We start from the raw sequence: 17,184 nt of genomic DNA on the forward strand, positions 1-17,184 counted from the left end.
TCTAATCTTTTCTTCTCAGATACTCCGATCGTCCAAGTTTCACTTCCATATAAAGCGACACTCCAAACATACACTTTCAAAAATCTTACCTGACATTTAAATTAATTTTTGATGTAAACAAATTATATTTCTTACTGAAGGCTCGTTTAGCTTGTGCTATTCGGCATTTTCAACAACAAAATTCTTCTACCTCCATAATCTTTTCTCCTCCTATTTTCACATTCAGTGGTCCATCTTTGTTATTTCTACTACATTTCATTTCTTTTGTTTTGTTCTTGTTTATTTTCACGCGATAGTTCTTGCGTAGGACTTCATCTATGCCGTTCATTGTTTCTTCTAAATCCTTTTTACTCTCGGCTAGAATTACTATATCATCAGCAAATCGTAGCATCTTTATCTTTTCACCTTGTACTGTTACTCCGAATCTAAATTGTTCTTTAACATCATTAACTGCTAGTTCCATGTAAAGATTAAAAAGTAACGGAGATAGGGAACATCCTTGTCGGACTCCCTTTCTTATTAGGGCTTCTTTCTTATGTTCAATTGTTATTGTTGCTGTTTGGTTCCTGTACATGTTAGCAATTGTTCTTCTATCTCTGTATTTGAACCCTAATTTTTTTTAAATGCTGAACATTTTATTCCAGTCTACGTTATCGAAAGCCTTTTCTAGGTCTATAAACGCCAAGTATGTTGGTTTGTTTTTCTTTAATCTTCCTTCTACTATTAATCTGAGGCCTAAAATTGCTTCCCTTGTCCCTATACTTTTCCTGAAACCAAATTGGTCTTCTCCTAACACTTCTTCCACTCTCCTCTCAATTCTTCTGTATAAAAATTCTAGTTAAGATTTTTGATGCGTGACTAGTTAAACTAATTGTTCTATATTCTTCACATTTATCTGCCCCTGCTTTCTTTGGTATCATAACTATAACACTTTTTTTGAAGTCTGACGGAAATTCCCCATTTTCATAAATATTACACACCAGTTTGTATAATCTATCAATCGCTTCCTCAGCTGCACTGCGCAGTAATTCTACAGGTATTCCGTCTATTCCAGGAGCCTTTCTGCCATTCTCAGAGTATTTCTTTAATTCCATACTTAATAAAGTATTACAGCGAGGGGGTTTTCGTCGTTCACAGGCATACCTCTATATTATATAGATCTATCTGGCATATATTATATACCCAGGTGTTCAAGAATGTCTGAACAACTTTGTTATTGAGTAAATAATTTATTTATTAAGATACAAAAACGGACTGTATGAATTTTGAAATATTAAAACTGACAGTGTATTTTTTTAACTGCAATCAAAGATATTCAATGTGTGCACCATTAGTAATTCGCAAAATATCCAACAGATAATCAATTTCATGCCGTGTTCGTTGTAACATATACTAATTTATGAGTTGGAATTCGTTAAAAACCCTCTTCGTAAGGTCATCAATGTTTACTACATGAGTTCTGTGTATATTATCCTTGAAGAAATCTTATAGGAAAAAATCACATGGAGATATATCCGGTGATCGAGGTGGCCGAGCGATCGGTCTATCACGTCCGATAGAGCGATTTGGGAATGTGTTGAGGGATTCGCCCACTAGTAAATCCCAATGTGGCGACGCTCCATCTTGTTGGTGTATAATTCTGGGTTGGAATTCAAGCTCAGGGTAAACAAACCTTTCTAACAAGTCCAGATAGATATTCGCGTTAACTACCGTTTCGGCAAAGAAAAAAGGTCCGATCTTAGATTGTGAAGCAGTCCGCATCAAACATTAATTTCAAATGTAACATGTGGGTTCTCAGCGTTCACTTATCCAGACGTATGAAATATAGTCTCTTCTGAGAACATAACGTTTTTAGGGTAACTCATTTTCAATTCTTTCAGTCATTTCATAGCAAATTCTTTTTTAGCAGTGTGATCTTGTAGTGTAATATGCTGCAATATTTGCAATTTATAAGGACGCAATTTTAATCGTTTCTTAAAACATAGTGAACGGTAGATCGCGGAAGAATTAACTTGCACCTGAGTCGACTTCTCAGGGCTACGAACAAAAGATTTGACTAATGATCTACATTTTTTCATCTGATATTCTAGGTCTGCTTGCACTTTTCTTATGTTTCAACACTGCCAGTTTCTTTAAATTTATCACACCGTGAACGAATATTTGTTCTACTTTGACTAGTTTTAGCTGTCGTCTATATCTCACGTAACTCAAAAACTATCGGCCTTACGATGTTGAAATATTGTATTTAGGATTGTTGTAACATCTAGTTCTGCACCCCCCCCCCCACTTTTGATTGCAATAGACTGAACCAAAAGTGTCCAAAAAAGCCCAAAATCCATTTTTCTATATTTGTGGGCTTTTGCAGGATGGACGTTTTCTTAATTGCATTAATAAGCTCTTGTTTAGAGCATTTCAACAAGATATCATAGTGGTACTTATTTTCATACTGGAGTTGAAACTATGCTTTATCTGTGAAAAACATTTCTAAAATGGCATTGTTGCCTCTAATGAAGTTCTTGAATCATAGATAGCAGTGAACACTTTTAGCGTAATCAACATTAGTTACCTCATGGAAACCCTACATTCAGTACGGATAACATTTCTGCATTCTCACTGTTGTGTTGGCTGAACCTAGAAAAATGTTCTTTTCCCCGGCTTAATCTCCACAGAGATTTATGAGGAAATCTTATAACTGTCGCTTCACCGAGTTTCAAAATTGAGTCGAACTTTTGCCTGATTTTTTCAATAAACCACTTTACGCATTGTACTTTCGTCTGTGGATTCATGGCAACTATGTTGCGCAATCGCAGCGCTATCTAGTACTTTCCGAGAGAAACATTACGAATTACCTGTTAGAATCCGACCATTCATTAGTTGGACTATTCCTTTTTTTCTAATAAGACATCAAAATGTTGACAGATAAATCTCGGGCACCCGGTAATTGTTTGTGAGATAACTATCGAGTAAGGGATGAAATGAGGCCCTAATTGTTTTTAATTTTTTTTTTTTCAATTAACTCTTTCTCTCTCTCTCTGTATATATATATATTTCTCCAACCAGTTTTCCAGCTACTGACCAATCTGGTTGTGCATGTTTAGGCAAATGCAATTATTGTTATCGGCTTGCCAGTTCTGAGGTAGCTGCAGTGTAAGTGTAAAAGTACCTGTAAACATGTCTGTTGGATTTTGTTAGATGTTTTGATTATATTGTTTATAAAACATTTAACTGCCTGAGAAATTTTGAAAATTTATTTAGATTTTAGAAGCTTTTTTATAAATAATACTAGTTTGGCTTTTAGAATATATAAGTTCGAATCTAATTTGAATAATTTAAAATATTCGTATTTATTTGGCTACTGATCTACTTTGAGAAAAATGTATTTTAATTAAAATTGTTACTGTATTTTAATTATTAAAATTAAAATGTTAATTTTAGAATTAGCATTTATTTTTTACTAAATTAACATATAATTAAATGATCGTATATTTAAAATCCGTGGCGAAGGACGATCATTTAAATTTATACTTCTTGTATTAAATTCATTCGTAGAAGACGAAACTAAGAATTTATTCATCAATTTTAACACCGTCAAAGCCATTTAATATTTAAATGTTAAATATTTTCATATTTTTTACGTTGTATCTTGTCCTATTTTGTAAATTGAATGCTTTAAATATTTTACGAATAGGTCTTCCAAATGTGTTTATTTACTATCGAATGAACAAATTTTATGGAATTAGGGAATATTTTTAATCGATACGTTGACATCAATATTTTATTTATTTGTACATAATGAAACCATTTTTAATGTTTTATTAATATTTTATTCCAAATTTCAGGCAAAATATATTAAAGTAGGTTACGATGGTTTGATGTAACCTTACCAGTTTTAAGACATAACTTATTATAATGAAAGATCATCATACGATCGGTATAGTTCACCTTCAAATAACACTTTGGAATTATCAATGAACTAGATTTTTATAAAATAATGTGGCGAATTATACCTCCGAAAATTAGTGATTTTAGATAATGGTTTACCAGAAAAAGGAAGTGTACACTACTGTAAAAATTCAGTTGTTTCAGACTTTTAAATTATTGTTCTTAAATGTGGTTTTCGGTTAGTTAACGAAATATCGATTAAATTTTGTTGTGTACATTTAGAAATGTGTGTTTAGTGTGGTACTGCGGTAACCCACGTATTAACACCCATTGTAGTAACAAAAGGAATGTTTATTCAGTGAATATGATGTTACATTATTAGGGAGATTATTTCTAGCAAAATATGTCAGTGACGCACGGAACCGACTGGTACGTATTATTCAACATGACAATAAAATTGTATGTTGTAAATATGAAAAAAATCCGAAGTGGAGAGCATGTATTATATAAAATTTAATGTATTTCTTAGAGGTTTTTATTTTAATTATTTTTTATTTTTTTTCATTTTATTGCTTTTGAAATAATTATCTATTTGTATAAAAATTAATATTTTTTCTAAATTAATGTTATCTTCCAAACTTCCAGTTATTGATAATAATTGCACGATTTTTTTATAAAGCCTACTTTAATTAGAACACATTTTAATTGTCCTTTTGGCTTTTTTTAATTCACTCAATATGCTTTTAATATTTATGATGTTATAATAAAGTTTTAACTAATTAAAAAAAAAATGAATTTACAAAATAAAGTAAAAAATATTTCTTTAAATGAATATACCGTTCTGAATACCTTTTATACTGTGAAAAGTATTAGGGTAACTACAAAAAAAGAATCGTTTTTTTATTTCCTTAGAAATGAATTTGAAATTGAATTATTTATGTTTATTTATATAACTGTCGAACCCGGCAACGCTTCGCTATCGATAAATTTGAGTGTATGAATTAAATAAATTTTGTATTTGACCAATTATGTTACGAAAATAATAAATTGTACAATATTAATTAATTGTACTTCTATTAAATCAAAATCATTGAGAAGCTGTGGGATATACGATTTTTTTTTTTGGTGATTAAATTTGGCGCATATATAAACAAATCGCTAAGGTTTCCTACACGAAAGCTTGCAACGTTATAATTGATCTTGAGAAAAACATGGAATTTCCAAATTCAATCCGCATACTTGCAAGGATTGACCTTGTGATTTGTTTATCGTTATCGCAAAAGCCAGTTTAATTGGAAATTACAATCGTTTGAATCGGAATGGCTTATCTGTCGGAATGATTAGTATCCGAGGTAGCAGCACGTGTTCTCCTTTGAATTTTCCAGTTAAAATTGTTGCTTCGATGACATTGGTTAACAATTTTTGGTTGCTCATCTGGTACCATTGGACAGACGGGGTGCAATCGATCATTTTCACGTTTTTGTGATGATCCTGTAGCCCGTAACTTTGACATGTAATCTTTCGTTCATTTCGTTGTGCTGTTTCTTTCTTCTGTATTCTATCATTCTCTTGTTTCGAATTGTGTGTCGATCAGTATTTTTTCGTTTTGGACGCATTGTTATTTTTTAAATTATAAAGGTTTTATCCTCTATAAAATTATAAATATTACGTTTTTTTACATTTTTGTAACTTACGAAAACAATGAAAGGAACAATATTACGAAAAAAATAAATTGTACAATATTAATTCGCTATTAATTTCCTGTCTTTCTTCTGCGATTCAGTTTATACTTAACTTGATTGAAAAAAAATTGTCTTTGTTGTTAAATTTCCAATGTATCTCTTTAAACGGTCTTCAACATATGGAACTAAAAACATGTAAACACTTTCAGAATAAATAATAGATTGTGAAATTTTCAGCGAGATTAGTTAAGTAATTTTTGATTTATTAGGGTACACACAAAACGAAGATTGAATTTTATTTACATAGATTAACGGTTGGTCCTGAAAATCTTGAAAATTCATTGTATTGTAGGCTTCATACACTACGAAGGAACCAACTTCAATAGCATTTTATGGTTCTGTTAACGATCAGAAAAAAATAAGTGTCAAAAAAAACAGTAAAAGAAAAGAGATTAAACATGTTAAATCGAGAAGTAGGGATGGGAAGATATCAAGAGAAAGTCAAAGGTAACGAAAACTAGATAAAGTTAAGTAATAAGTTAAATTTATATACTATGAATTTATAAGGTGGTAGGAATCATGAATGTGGAGGGATAAAATGAGGTGTATATTGTAATTTGCGTGTTAAATACAATTCACGGTATTAAATATTCACGGCAGTAGAGTTTTACAGAATCATGGATAAATTTTGAAGTGGGGGGTAAGCGATACTGAAACATAAACAAGTGCACAGATGACGTGGTTCCGAAAATAAAATCAAGAAAATATTCTCAAGAATACTTAAATTTTGGGTTTACCAGTAATGAAGTAAATGAACAAGAAAGGCCCCTGTCTGTCATTTACTTCGTTTGTGAATGAAAAAGCTGTACTTGCCTATTACAAGTTTTCATATAAACAGCCAGATGTAGAAAGCCTAGGTGAAGATGCAAGTTTAGATGTAGCCGTAGGTGAAGAGCTTATTTTGCTAGCTGCAACTGAGATTGTAGAAACAATGTTTGGAGATAATTTTGCCAAACAATTGCAATCCATACCTCTATCAAATGATAATGCTGCCCGCCGAATTAGTGATATAGCTGGAAATGTACAGCATCAGCTTTTCGGGAAGTTGCGTGACAAAATGTTTTCAATTCAGCTTGATGAGGCAACATATAGCAATAAAGGTGCTCATGTCATGATCTATGTTAGTTTTTGTGAAGGTATGTCAGCAGTAGAAGAATTACTTTTCTGCAAGCTAATAGAACTCCAAGAAACAGGAGTCGCATTATTTGCTATTTTAAATGATTTTATAAACGAGGTAAACACAGAATAGAAAAATTGCGTCGGAATATGCATTGATTGTGTTCGTTCAATATCTGGAAAATTCCAAAGTACAAAAGCACTTATGAAACAAAAATCTCCACAGTATGTTTGGACATATTGCATGATCCACGGAGATGCTCTGTCTTCGAAAGAAATAAGTCCTAGTCTGAATATTATTCTAACGACAGTTGTAACCATAGTAAATTATATAAAAATGAGATCCCTAAAATCAACAATCTTTTCTGCACTTTGTTAAAACACGGGTGCACTAGATTCAGCGTTACTATATTATTGCGAGACAAGGTGGTTTAATGACGTTTATCACGTGGGAAGTTTTGCAACGTGTTTATGAATTAAGAGGTGAAGTCGCCATTTCTCTAAAAGAAGAAAACCAGCTGGAAGCCGAATTTTCGAGATGGTTTATTTGTGATGGAATTGATCTACTTGGTCGACATATCCCGAAAAATTAAATATCTTCAATCTTCAACTCCAAGGAGCAAATACACATATGTTAGATACAATAAAGTTAATGCTTTTTGTAGAAAGTTGGAATTGTTGAGCCGAAATTTAAAGCAAAAAAGCTAGAAATGTTTGGAAACGTGAATGAATATATTAAAACTTACAAGGCTGAAGAAGAACATGTGAAAGTTGTTTTTGTAACCGTTGAAAATCATTTAGCCGTGCTGATAAAGAATTTTAAAAAGTATTTTCTAGCTGATGACTTGGTAACAAGTTACGAGTGGGTTAGGGGGGTCTATTTCAAAATACTCCCGAACGGCTCTCAACTGCCGAAGAAGAAATCTTCATAGACTTCACGGTAAGCGGCGAAATCAAAAGACAGTTTAGTAATAAATCACTGTTTGAATTTTGTGCAGGGGTGGATGATGAGTTTTTGCACTGAAAAAAGAGCATTTCGTATGCTACTACCATTTTCAACGTCCTACCTTTGCGAAATCGAATTTTCTGCGGTGGGTGCTTTGAAAACACAATATAGATCTCGGCTAAATATAAAAAAAGATCTATTTTAAATACTAAACCTTTTTTTTTTTTTTTTTTTTTTTTTTCCCCGGGCCGGTTATCCAATTAAGTATACGCAGCCCGAGGGAGTGTCCTTTTACTCTAAGGGGGCCCCACCCATCGGCTGTATGTCCGGCACGGCAGTTTGGCCCCCCCGGTCGGATCTTTTCTTTTATTATTGCCTGCCTCAAATTCCCAGGACCAGGACCGAGTCCGGCTATGCCGTCCCCAGCCCCAGCCCCAGGAACCGGGTCTCGGTCTTGTACTTTGCCTGCCTCTAACCCCGCTGAACACCGGCATGGCCCGACTATGTCGTTCCCAACCGCGGCCAGCAGGGCCGGGACTCAGTCTTGAATTTTATTACCCCATTATTAATGTTAAAATCCTCTCCTTCTTCCCTCATCATCCTTTATCCTTATTACTTGGGTCACGAAAGATTCAAATTTGTGCCAGTTGTTCTTATTGGCAGTCAGGAACGATAGCATATCTAAAGCAGTCAAAACCTGTATCCCGTAGCGCCATCTCAAGGGTAACCATCTGGGGCATGTGAATAAGGTATGTTCCACTGTGTCCTCCTCAACACAATACATGCATGTTGAGGAGTCTCGACGTCCAAATCGATGTAGGTAAATACTAAACCTTCCTTCGAAAAACTTTACTCTGCAAGACAGGCCCAAGGGAGTCACTAATAATTATTAAACTTGTTCCTAATTTAGTATTGATAAGTTAATTATTAAATACATTATGCCGTACTGATTCCTGCAAGTGTATTATATCTGTGTAAATGTGTATTTTATTATTTATTATGTCAGAATGTATTTTGTTTTGCTTTCCTTTCAGTAAATTAATAAAGTTTTTAATAATATTTTCATTTCGATATGTCCCCCCCCCCCCGTTTAGAATTATCACGCCTCCTCGGAGGGCGCGCCTCATTGGTTGAGAAATACTGTTTTAAATTTTAAAAAGCTGTCAGTGAAATGACTTAATTGTATTTTTTCAATTTAGGTAGAGAAACCTTATCACAATTCCGTTCGGATTAATTTAATATATTTACATTTATTTTACACAGTATCGCTAATTTGTTTTAAGAATATTAGGTTTTAGAATACTTCCTAAATATTTATTTTATAAATTATTTACCTAATCATTTTTTTTAACTGTACACATTTGAAATGTAGTTTACATTTTATTTATTTATTTATTTTTTTGTAGGTGTCGGAGTAAGAAATGGTTACATGACCTTCCTTCCACTAGTGTTATAATAACATTCCATAATGAGGCTAGATCAACTTTATTACGCACTGTTGTCAGGTATAAAAATTTTAATTATATTTTATGTTTGTTTAAATTTGTTGTTTACTGTGTTGTATTTATGTGTTGTTTTTTAATCATTTTATATCTATTTTTAATTCTATTTCATTAAAAATTACACTTTAACAAATTTTGTATTATTTTTTACTCCTACATTTGATATTATTAAAAGCTCAAAGAAATTTTATTCAACATTTCCCTTGTATAACAATTGTAAAACATTTATAATAGAATAGAATGTAAAGCATCCTAAAAGAAATATATATATATATATATATATATATATATATATATATATATATATAGTAAATAATTTTAAATACTTTAAGGTAATTTTTTTAAATTTAAAACGTAATTGAATTTAAATAAATAAAAACCATTCTACTATTGAATGATAATTTTAATTCATTTCCTTATTTTATTTTTACAAACTTAACGAAATTATGAAATCCATTGTCGTTTTCTATTTTACATTTCGGCTACACAGTATTCCAGTATTCTGTGTAATGGAAAGTCTGGTAATTCAGATTTTGTACATCGGGATTTTTCTAGATCTTGACATTTTATGACTTCTCTCTTAATTAAAAATCATAATTTTAGCGTTGAAATATTCCGGAAGGATGAACACAAATATTGGCCTTTTTATTTACGTACATATGTTGGCTTGTTTTTTTCTTGATGTCTTCAGATTAGGCGGACCGATTTGGGTGAAATTTCGCACGATGATATCGTTAAATTGGCGATTAATGCCGTTTAATTTTGTTCACCAATGATTAAGGTCGATGGGAGATACAGACTTCATGACCTTATGGGTGTATCTAAAAATTTTACTCAAAGGATAGATAAATGAGATATATGTTTTCAGTTAGTTTAATACCTTTTACCTAAAACTCTGTGATACTTTCTGTTCGTGTTTTGTCTTACTCAAGCTCACATAAACGGATGGGGTGTCAAAAATATTTTTTTCCTTGTTTCTGGAGTTAAATTCATATTTTTTTTATTAATTAAATGATTCCATTGCTTCAGTAATACACTTCGTTATGTACTTCACTTAAACACACTTTTGTTATGTATTTCGATAATTTCATTCAACGGTGAGGAATAATAACGCAAAGTTCTTTTTGCTTTTTTTTCGCCAGTTACAGTTTTGCTTTATATCTTCTTACTGGATTAACCGATGTTTATGAAATTTTGTCCGATGACTTCTGATTACGAGTCATTGATGTCATTTCATTTCGGTTTTGGTCGATCAAGGAACTGGGAGATGAGGTCACCATGAGTCTCACTCATTTAAAATTACGAGATACGGGTATCTCGTAATTTTAAGTGGTAGAATCATTTTTTAACGTAATTCTTTATTTGTTTGCTTACATACTTTACTTCTTCATTTAATTTCGCAAAGCCTCCGGTAGACAGATCTTTTCTTTTTCCTGTTTAGCCTCCGGTAACTACCGTTTAGATAATACTTCAGAGGATGAATGAGGATGATATGTATGAGTGTGAATGAAGTGTAGTCTTCTACATTCTCAGTTCGACCATACCTGAGATGTGTGGTTAATTGAAACCCAACCACCAAAGAACACCGGTATTCACGATCTAGTATTCAAATCCGTGTAAAAATAGCTGGCTTTACTAGGACTTGAACGCTGGAACTCTCGAATTCCAAATCAGCTGATAGATCAGCCGGTAGACAGATCTGCATGACTTAAATTGAACGTTATTTCGATGTGTGCTTCAGATATCTACTGTATAAGTTGGTATAAAATTATTTTACATTTTTTCTCCTAAGTAGTAACAATTTATTTATATATTATACAAGGAACAAAGTATCAATATAGGATGCGTTCTTTGAAGATTATTAATAAAACGATTAAATAATAGTAATATTTTTAACTAAAAAAAAAAAAAAGTTTTAACAAATTACGAAAAAAAGAATAATAATACTGTGATTTATCTTTGATAAATATCGTTAACAAAATCTTACTGATAATAATATCAAAAAGAAAAATCTTAATTACTTTAAAATACAACGATTTCTGTATTTTAGAATTAAATAAATTTTTTTTGCCTACCTCCGTGGCTGAATAGGTAGCTTATCGGCATTTCGTGCGGAGGTCCCGGGTTGGAATCCTGCCCATGCCTGGCTAGGATGCCCGCTTTTTCATGACAAAAAATTTTATTTTATTTATTTTTCAAAGAAAATAAATTGAAAACGCTATGTATAATTATGTATTTCTTTTGTTCAATTTATTCCTTTTTTGCTGTAAGATTTACTAATAAGAAAAATTAGTTTCGAAAATAGGAAAATTACTTTTAATTTAAAGATACCTTAGAAAAAAATAGAAGTTAGATTTTAATTAGAAGTAACGAAAACAAACGTTTTAATAGTGAAATATATATATATAAGTATATAAGGTTTATAAATATTACAATATAGTTACCCTAGTGAATCTCTCTCTTTCTCTCTTTTTCCTGTTTAGCCTCCGGTAACTACCGTTTAGATAATTCTTCAGAGGATGAATGAGGATGATATGTATGAGTGTAAATGAAGTGTAGTCTTGTACATTCTCAGTTCGACCATTCCTGAGATGTGTGGTTAATTGAAACCCAACCACCAAAGAACACCGGTATCCACGATCTAGTATTCAAATCCATGTAAAAATATCTGGCTTTACTAGGACTTGAACGCTGTAACTCTCGACTTTCCAAATCAGTCGAGACCCTAGTGAATCTACGAACTTGTAACGTCACGTGTTGACATCTCATTATATTATTGTTTTCCAAAACATTAATTTTGCGCAAATTATTATCTTTATTTCATTTCTCAACTTATTTTGTTTTATTTTTTTGTTCGTGTGATATTAGTGCGGTTTGTTATGGAAGAATTTAAATACGTAGTTAAGAAAAAAAAATTTAGGCGTCAAGCACTTACCCGCCAGTTTGGTTTAGCGGTGAACGCGTCTTCGCAAATCAGCTATTTTCGAAGTCGACAGTTCCAGCGTTCAGGTCCTAGTTACTTTTATACGGATTTGAATACTAGATCGTGGATACCGGTGTTCTTTGGTGGTTGGGTTTCAATTAACCACATATCTCAGAAATGGCCGACCTGAGAGTATACAAGAATACAGTTCACTTACACTGATACATATCATCCTCATTCATCCTCTGAAGGAATACCTAACGGTGATTCCCAGAGGCTAAATAAAAAAAAGGAAGGAGTCAAGCACGTGAAATTATTAATAATGTTTGTAATTTTTTGAAAAAAGCTCTAAAAGTAGGTAAATTAACTGATGACAAACATATAATTGGCATTCAAAAATGCGATGAAAGAACTGCTGCTGCTTGTGGGATATCAAGAACAGAGGTTCAAAATCTCACAAGAGAATAAAAAACATGATTCTTCAATCAACATCCCAGTCGTGTTCTTTCAGCACGCCGAAAAAGTATAAACGAAGTTTGAAACCTGTTAGTGGACTGAACAGTTTTGGTTTAGATGTAGTTAAAAGAACAGTTAATGAATTTCATTCAAAGAAGAATGAACTACCTAATGTAAAAAAATAAGGCAAGAACTTTAGTAATCTATTGATTTTAAAGGCAGTGGAACAACTTCAGCTGTTATTTTGAAAGCGTTAGGTTTCAAATGGCGTAAAACTGAAAATAACAGAAAAATTTTAATTGAGAAATCCGATATCAGATGGAAGAGAATTGAATATTTGCAGGGAATGACTAAGTACAGACGAAGCATTACTAAAATTGTTTATCTGGATGAAACGTAACAACTTCAGCTGTTATTTTGAAAGCGTTAGGTTTCAAATGGCGTAAAACTGAAAATAACAGAAAAATTTTAATTGAGAAATCCGATATCAGGTGGAAGAGAATTGAATATTTGCTGGGAATGACTAAGTACAGACGAAGCATTACTAAAATTGTTTATCCGGATGAAACGTAACAACTTCAGCTGTTATTTTGAAAGCGTTAGGTTTCAAATGGCGTAAAACTGAAAATAACAGAAAAATTTTAATTGAGAAATCCGATATCGGGTGGAAGAGAATTGAATATTTGCAGGGAATGACTAAGTACAGACGAAGCATTACTAAAATTGTTTATCTGGATGAAACGTAACAACTTCAGCTGTTATTTTGAAAGCGTTAGGTTTCAAATGGCGTAAAACAGAAAAATTTTAATTGAGAAATCCGATATCAGGTGGAAGAGAGTTGAATATTTGCTGGGAATGACTAAGTACAGACGAAGCATTACTAAAATTGTTTATCTGGATGAAACGTAACAACTTCAGCTGTTATTTTGAAAGCGTTAGGTTTCAAATGGCGTAAAACAGAAAAATTTTAATTGAGAAATCCGATATCAGGTGGAAGAGAATTGAATATTTGCTGGGAATGACTAAGTACAGACGAAGCATTACTAAAATTGTTTATCCGGATGAAACGTAACAACTTCAGCTGTTATTTTGAAAGCGTTAGGTTTCAAATGGCGTAAAACAGAAAAATTTTAATTGAGAAATCCGATATCAGGTGGAAGAGAATTGAATATTTGCTGGGAATGACTAAGTACAGACGAAGCATTACTAAAATTGTTTATCTGGATGAAACGTAACAACTTCAGCTGTTATTTTGAAAGCGTTAGGTTTCAAATGGCGTAAAACAGAAAAATTTTAATTGAGAAATCCGATATCAGGTGGAAGAGAATTGAATATTTGCAGGGAATGACTAAGTACAGACGAAGCATTACTAAAATTGTTTATCTGGATGAAACGTAACAACTTCAGCTGTTATTTTGAAAGCGTTAGGTTTCAAATGGCGTAAAACAGAAAAATTTTAATTGAGAAATCCGATATCAGGTGGAAGAGAATTGAATATTTGCTGGGAATGACTAAGTACAGACGAAGCATTACTAAAATTGTTTATCTGGATGAAACGTAACAACTTCAGCTGTTATTTTGAAAGCGTTAGGTTTCAAATGGCGTAAAACTGAAAATAACAGAAAAATTTTAATTGAAAAATCCGATATCAGGTGGAAGAGAATTGAATATTTGCAGGGAATGACTAAGTACAGACGAAGCATTACTAAAATTGTTTATCTGGATGAAACGTTCGTTTTAAGTTCGCATTGTTCGACAGAGTCGTGTTCTGATGGTATTGTTGTCGGACTTGCATGTGCCGTTTAATAAAGGTGATCGATCGTTTAATTGTATTTCATGTTGGAGGAGAAATCGGTTTTACTCCGAACGCATTACTAACTTCGAAAGCCGTCCGAAAAGTGGCGACTACCATGACAACACGAATACAGACAATTTCATGAAATGGGTGCGTGAAAGTAGATTCGAAATCTTCCACGAATATCAGTAGTAGTTGTTGATAACGCCTCTTATCACAATACAGGTATTGCTAAAGCCCCAAATTCTAACTCCAGAAGAAAAGATATGAACGATTGGCTGGAGAAAACTTATATTCTATATTGTTCAAAAATGCTGAAACCGCAGTTATATGAATTAGTAAATTTACATAAAACTGAAGTACAAAAATATCACTTGGATGAACTTTTGAAAAAACATGGGCATCGTGTTCTTAGACTCCCACCGTACCATCCTGATTTGAATCCGATCGAGATAGTATAGTCAACCGTTAAAAGACATATGACAAGTCACAACACGACATTTTCTTTCACAAATGTTTTAAAATGAACTACGGAGAAAATTAATTCAATGAATGTAGATTGAAACTCCTATTATGAAAAATAAAAAAATATTGAAAAAGAGTATGAACAACTGGAATCACTGATAGATGAAATGACAGAACGTTATATTATACGTGTAGACTCTCATAGTGAAAGTGACGGGCAGTGATTCGTTTAGCGAGGATGGTGAACTTGCTAGAAGTTTGAATTAGGTGCATAAAGAAAATTCAAGTAAGCTTTTGTTTATTATTAAAAATCAATAATTTAGTACAAATAAAGGTTGTAAAAGAATTAATTACATATTTTTTATAACGAGTAAATGTAAATGAGATAGTTATTACCGCGTACAATATGATAATAAGTAATATTTCGATTTGATCCGCGGAGTTGTTTTCAAGCCAAGTAGTAATACGCAACTGTTCTTGACGTCACAAGCTCGTACATTGGCTGGGCCTAGTTTGAGGTTATAGTTTCATATTTAAAATTACTACTGTCAGAGGTATTGAGGCACAGTTTTTTCCCGTTATTTATATTTTTACCTAAATATCCTTGACATTTATACAATATTTGAAGGATATCTTGTTTTTTTATGACAAACTTGGCAAATATTTTGACTAACAAATTTTTACAATGACAGTCCTAACATTTAAATTTAAAAAAATTGTTTATTATTCAACTTATCGGATATAATATTAAAATCTACCTATTTGAAAGGACTGTATACTGTAATAGACTGTAGAACAGTAAGACATTATTCAATAATGAATAAAGAAACCTTTTTGTAATTGTTGTATATTCAATTCATAGCTTTATTTTTGACCAAAGTAAATTAAATATATTTTTATAAAATTAAGTCACAGTCAAACGTTAAATTCTGAAAATTTTATTAAATTTCATAATTGGAGAATTCCAATCAGGCTAATCGATTGACAAAACAAAATAAAATCACGAAAATCTTTTAAATATGTAACTTATTTTAGGTAATAAATAAGGAAATCGATCGATGTAAATCTGTAATTTATTTTTTTATTATTTTTCATTTATTTAATTTTTTAAAGAAAATAATTTATACATATTTATTTTTTCCCATTTATTTATTTTTTACTCTATAGTTTACTAATAAAAAAAAAAATAACTTAAACTAAAAGAAATAAAAAAGAAAATTTAGGAAAAATCTGAATATTAACTTAAAGATACCTTAGAAAAAAATCCGAGTTAGATTTTTATTAATTTTGTTTAAATCTATAAAATGAAATCAATCTATAGATTGATTTATAAATATCAATGAAATCTTTTAAATTAATAAATATGAGTAGAGCAATTTGTGGAACTACTCGGAAGAATCCTAGAAATAAGGGTAGCATCGAGAACCGGTCAAACGTTTATAAAATATCTGCAGTGCCAATTTTAATTTTTGGTGATGAAATCTTGAGATTGCAGTAGTTTTCAAAGGAGAAGAGACGGTTTTTTTAGAAGATTGCAGGGATTGAGTCGTTTGGATAGAATTAGAAACGAAGATATTCGGGCAGATTTGAATAATTTTTCCGTTAATGAAACGATTGATTTACATAGCAGTAAATTGACATAGTGCTTGGATCCTACGGTAGAAGTTGGAATTCAGAACGAGCCTAGTTTATGCTCTTTTTGGAAGACGTGATACAGGCAGGCCGAGGAAAGACCAAGTCGGAACAGGCCAATTATTTAACCGTGAAAGAAATGATGATGAAAAAGATGGATAAACGTTTTTTGTCCTCGCTCTTTTAAATTTAAGATTCAAGGGGCACAAAACGGACCAAAAATGTATCCAAGAGATACTAAATTACGTAAAAAAAAAAAATTATCTACTGTTGAAGTAAAATTTTGAGATGCGGATATAACGGTGACTGTACCTTCTCATCCCCTTCACAAATGTAACCGCAACAAAATAGCATCAATAACCTGTACTCAGAAGTCATAATATAAAATTTCATAAAGTTTAATAATCCAGTTTGAAGATTTAAAACAAAATGGTAACTGATGAAAAAATCCCCACTTCTGACTGAAATATTCCAAATGCAAACCGAAATAACACGTTAACGTAATAGAATCATCTAATTAGTACATGTGACTTTGAACCCCAAAAAGATACTAGATAAAAAAGTGTTTTTTCTCCCGTAATTTTTTATAGACGTTTGAATAAGACTAAACACAATCAGAAAATATTATAGTTACCTAAGGGGAATTAAATTATGTAAAAAATTTACCTGCTCGTTGAATAAAATCTTTAGGTACAGGACCCGTAAGATCCGTTTCTTTCTGCTCT

General features: G+C 31.9%; 1 protein-coding gene across 1 annotated transcript in view; it reads left to right on the plus strand.

Annotated features, from left to right (window-relative positions):
* LOC142326564 (polypeptide N-acetylgalactosaminyltransferase 2-like) overlaps positions 1-17,184 on the plus strand; it is a 155,120-nt gene that overhangs the window by 68,093 nt on the left and 69,843 nt on the right. The window contains exon 3 of the mRNA XM_075369144.1: positions 9,093-9,191. Within this exon, the coding sequence (XP_075225259.1) occupies positions 9,093-9,191 (99 nt within the window). The remainder of the gene's footprint in view (positions 1-9,092; positions 9,192-17,184) is intronic.

This window comes from Lycorma delicatula, chromosome 6 (assembly GCF_047948215.1).
Source record: "Lycorma delicatula isolate Av1 chromosome 6, ASM4794821v1, whole genome shotgun sequence".
Classification (NCBI taxonomy): Eukaryota; Metazoa; Arthropoda; class Insecta; order Hemiptera; family Fulgoridae; genus Lycorma; species Lycorma delicatula.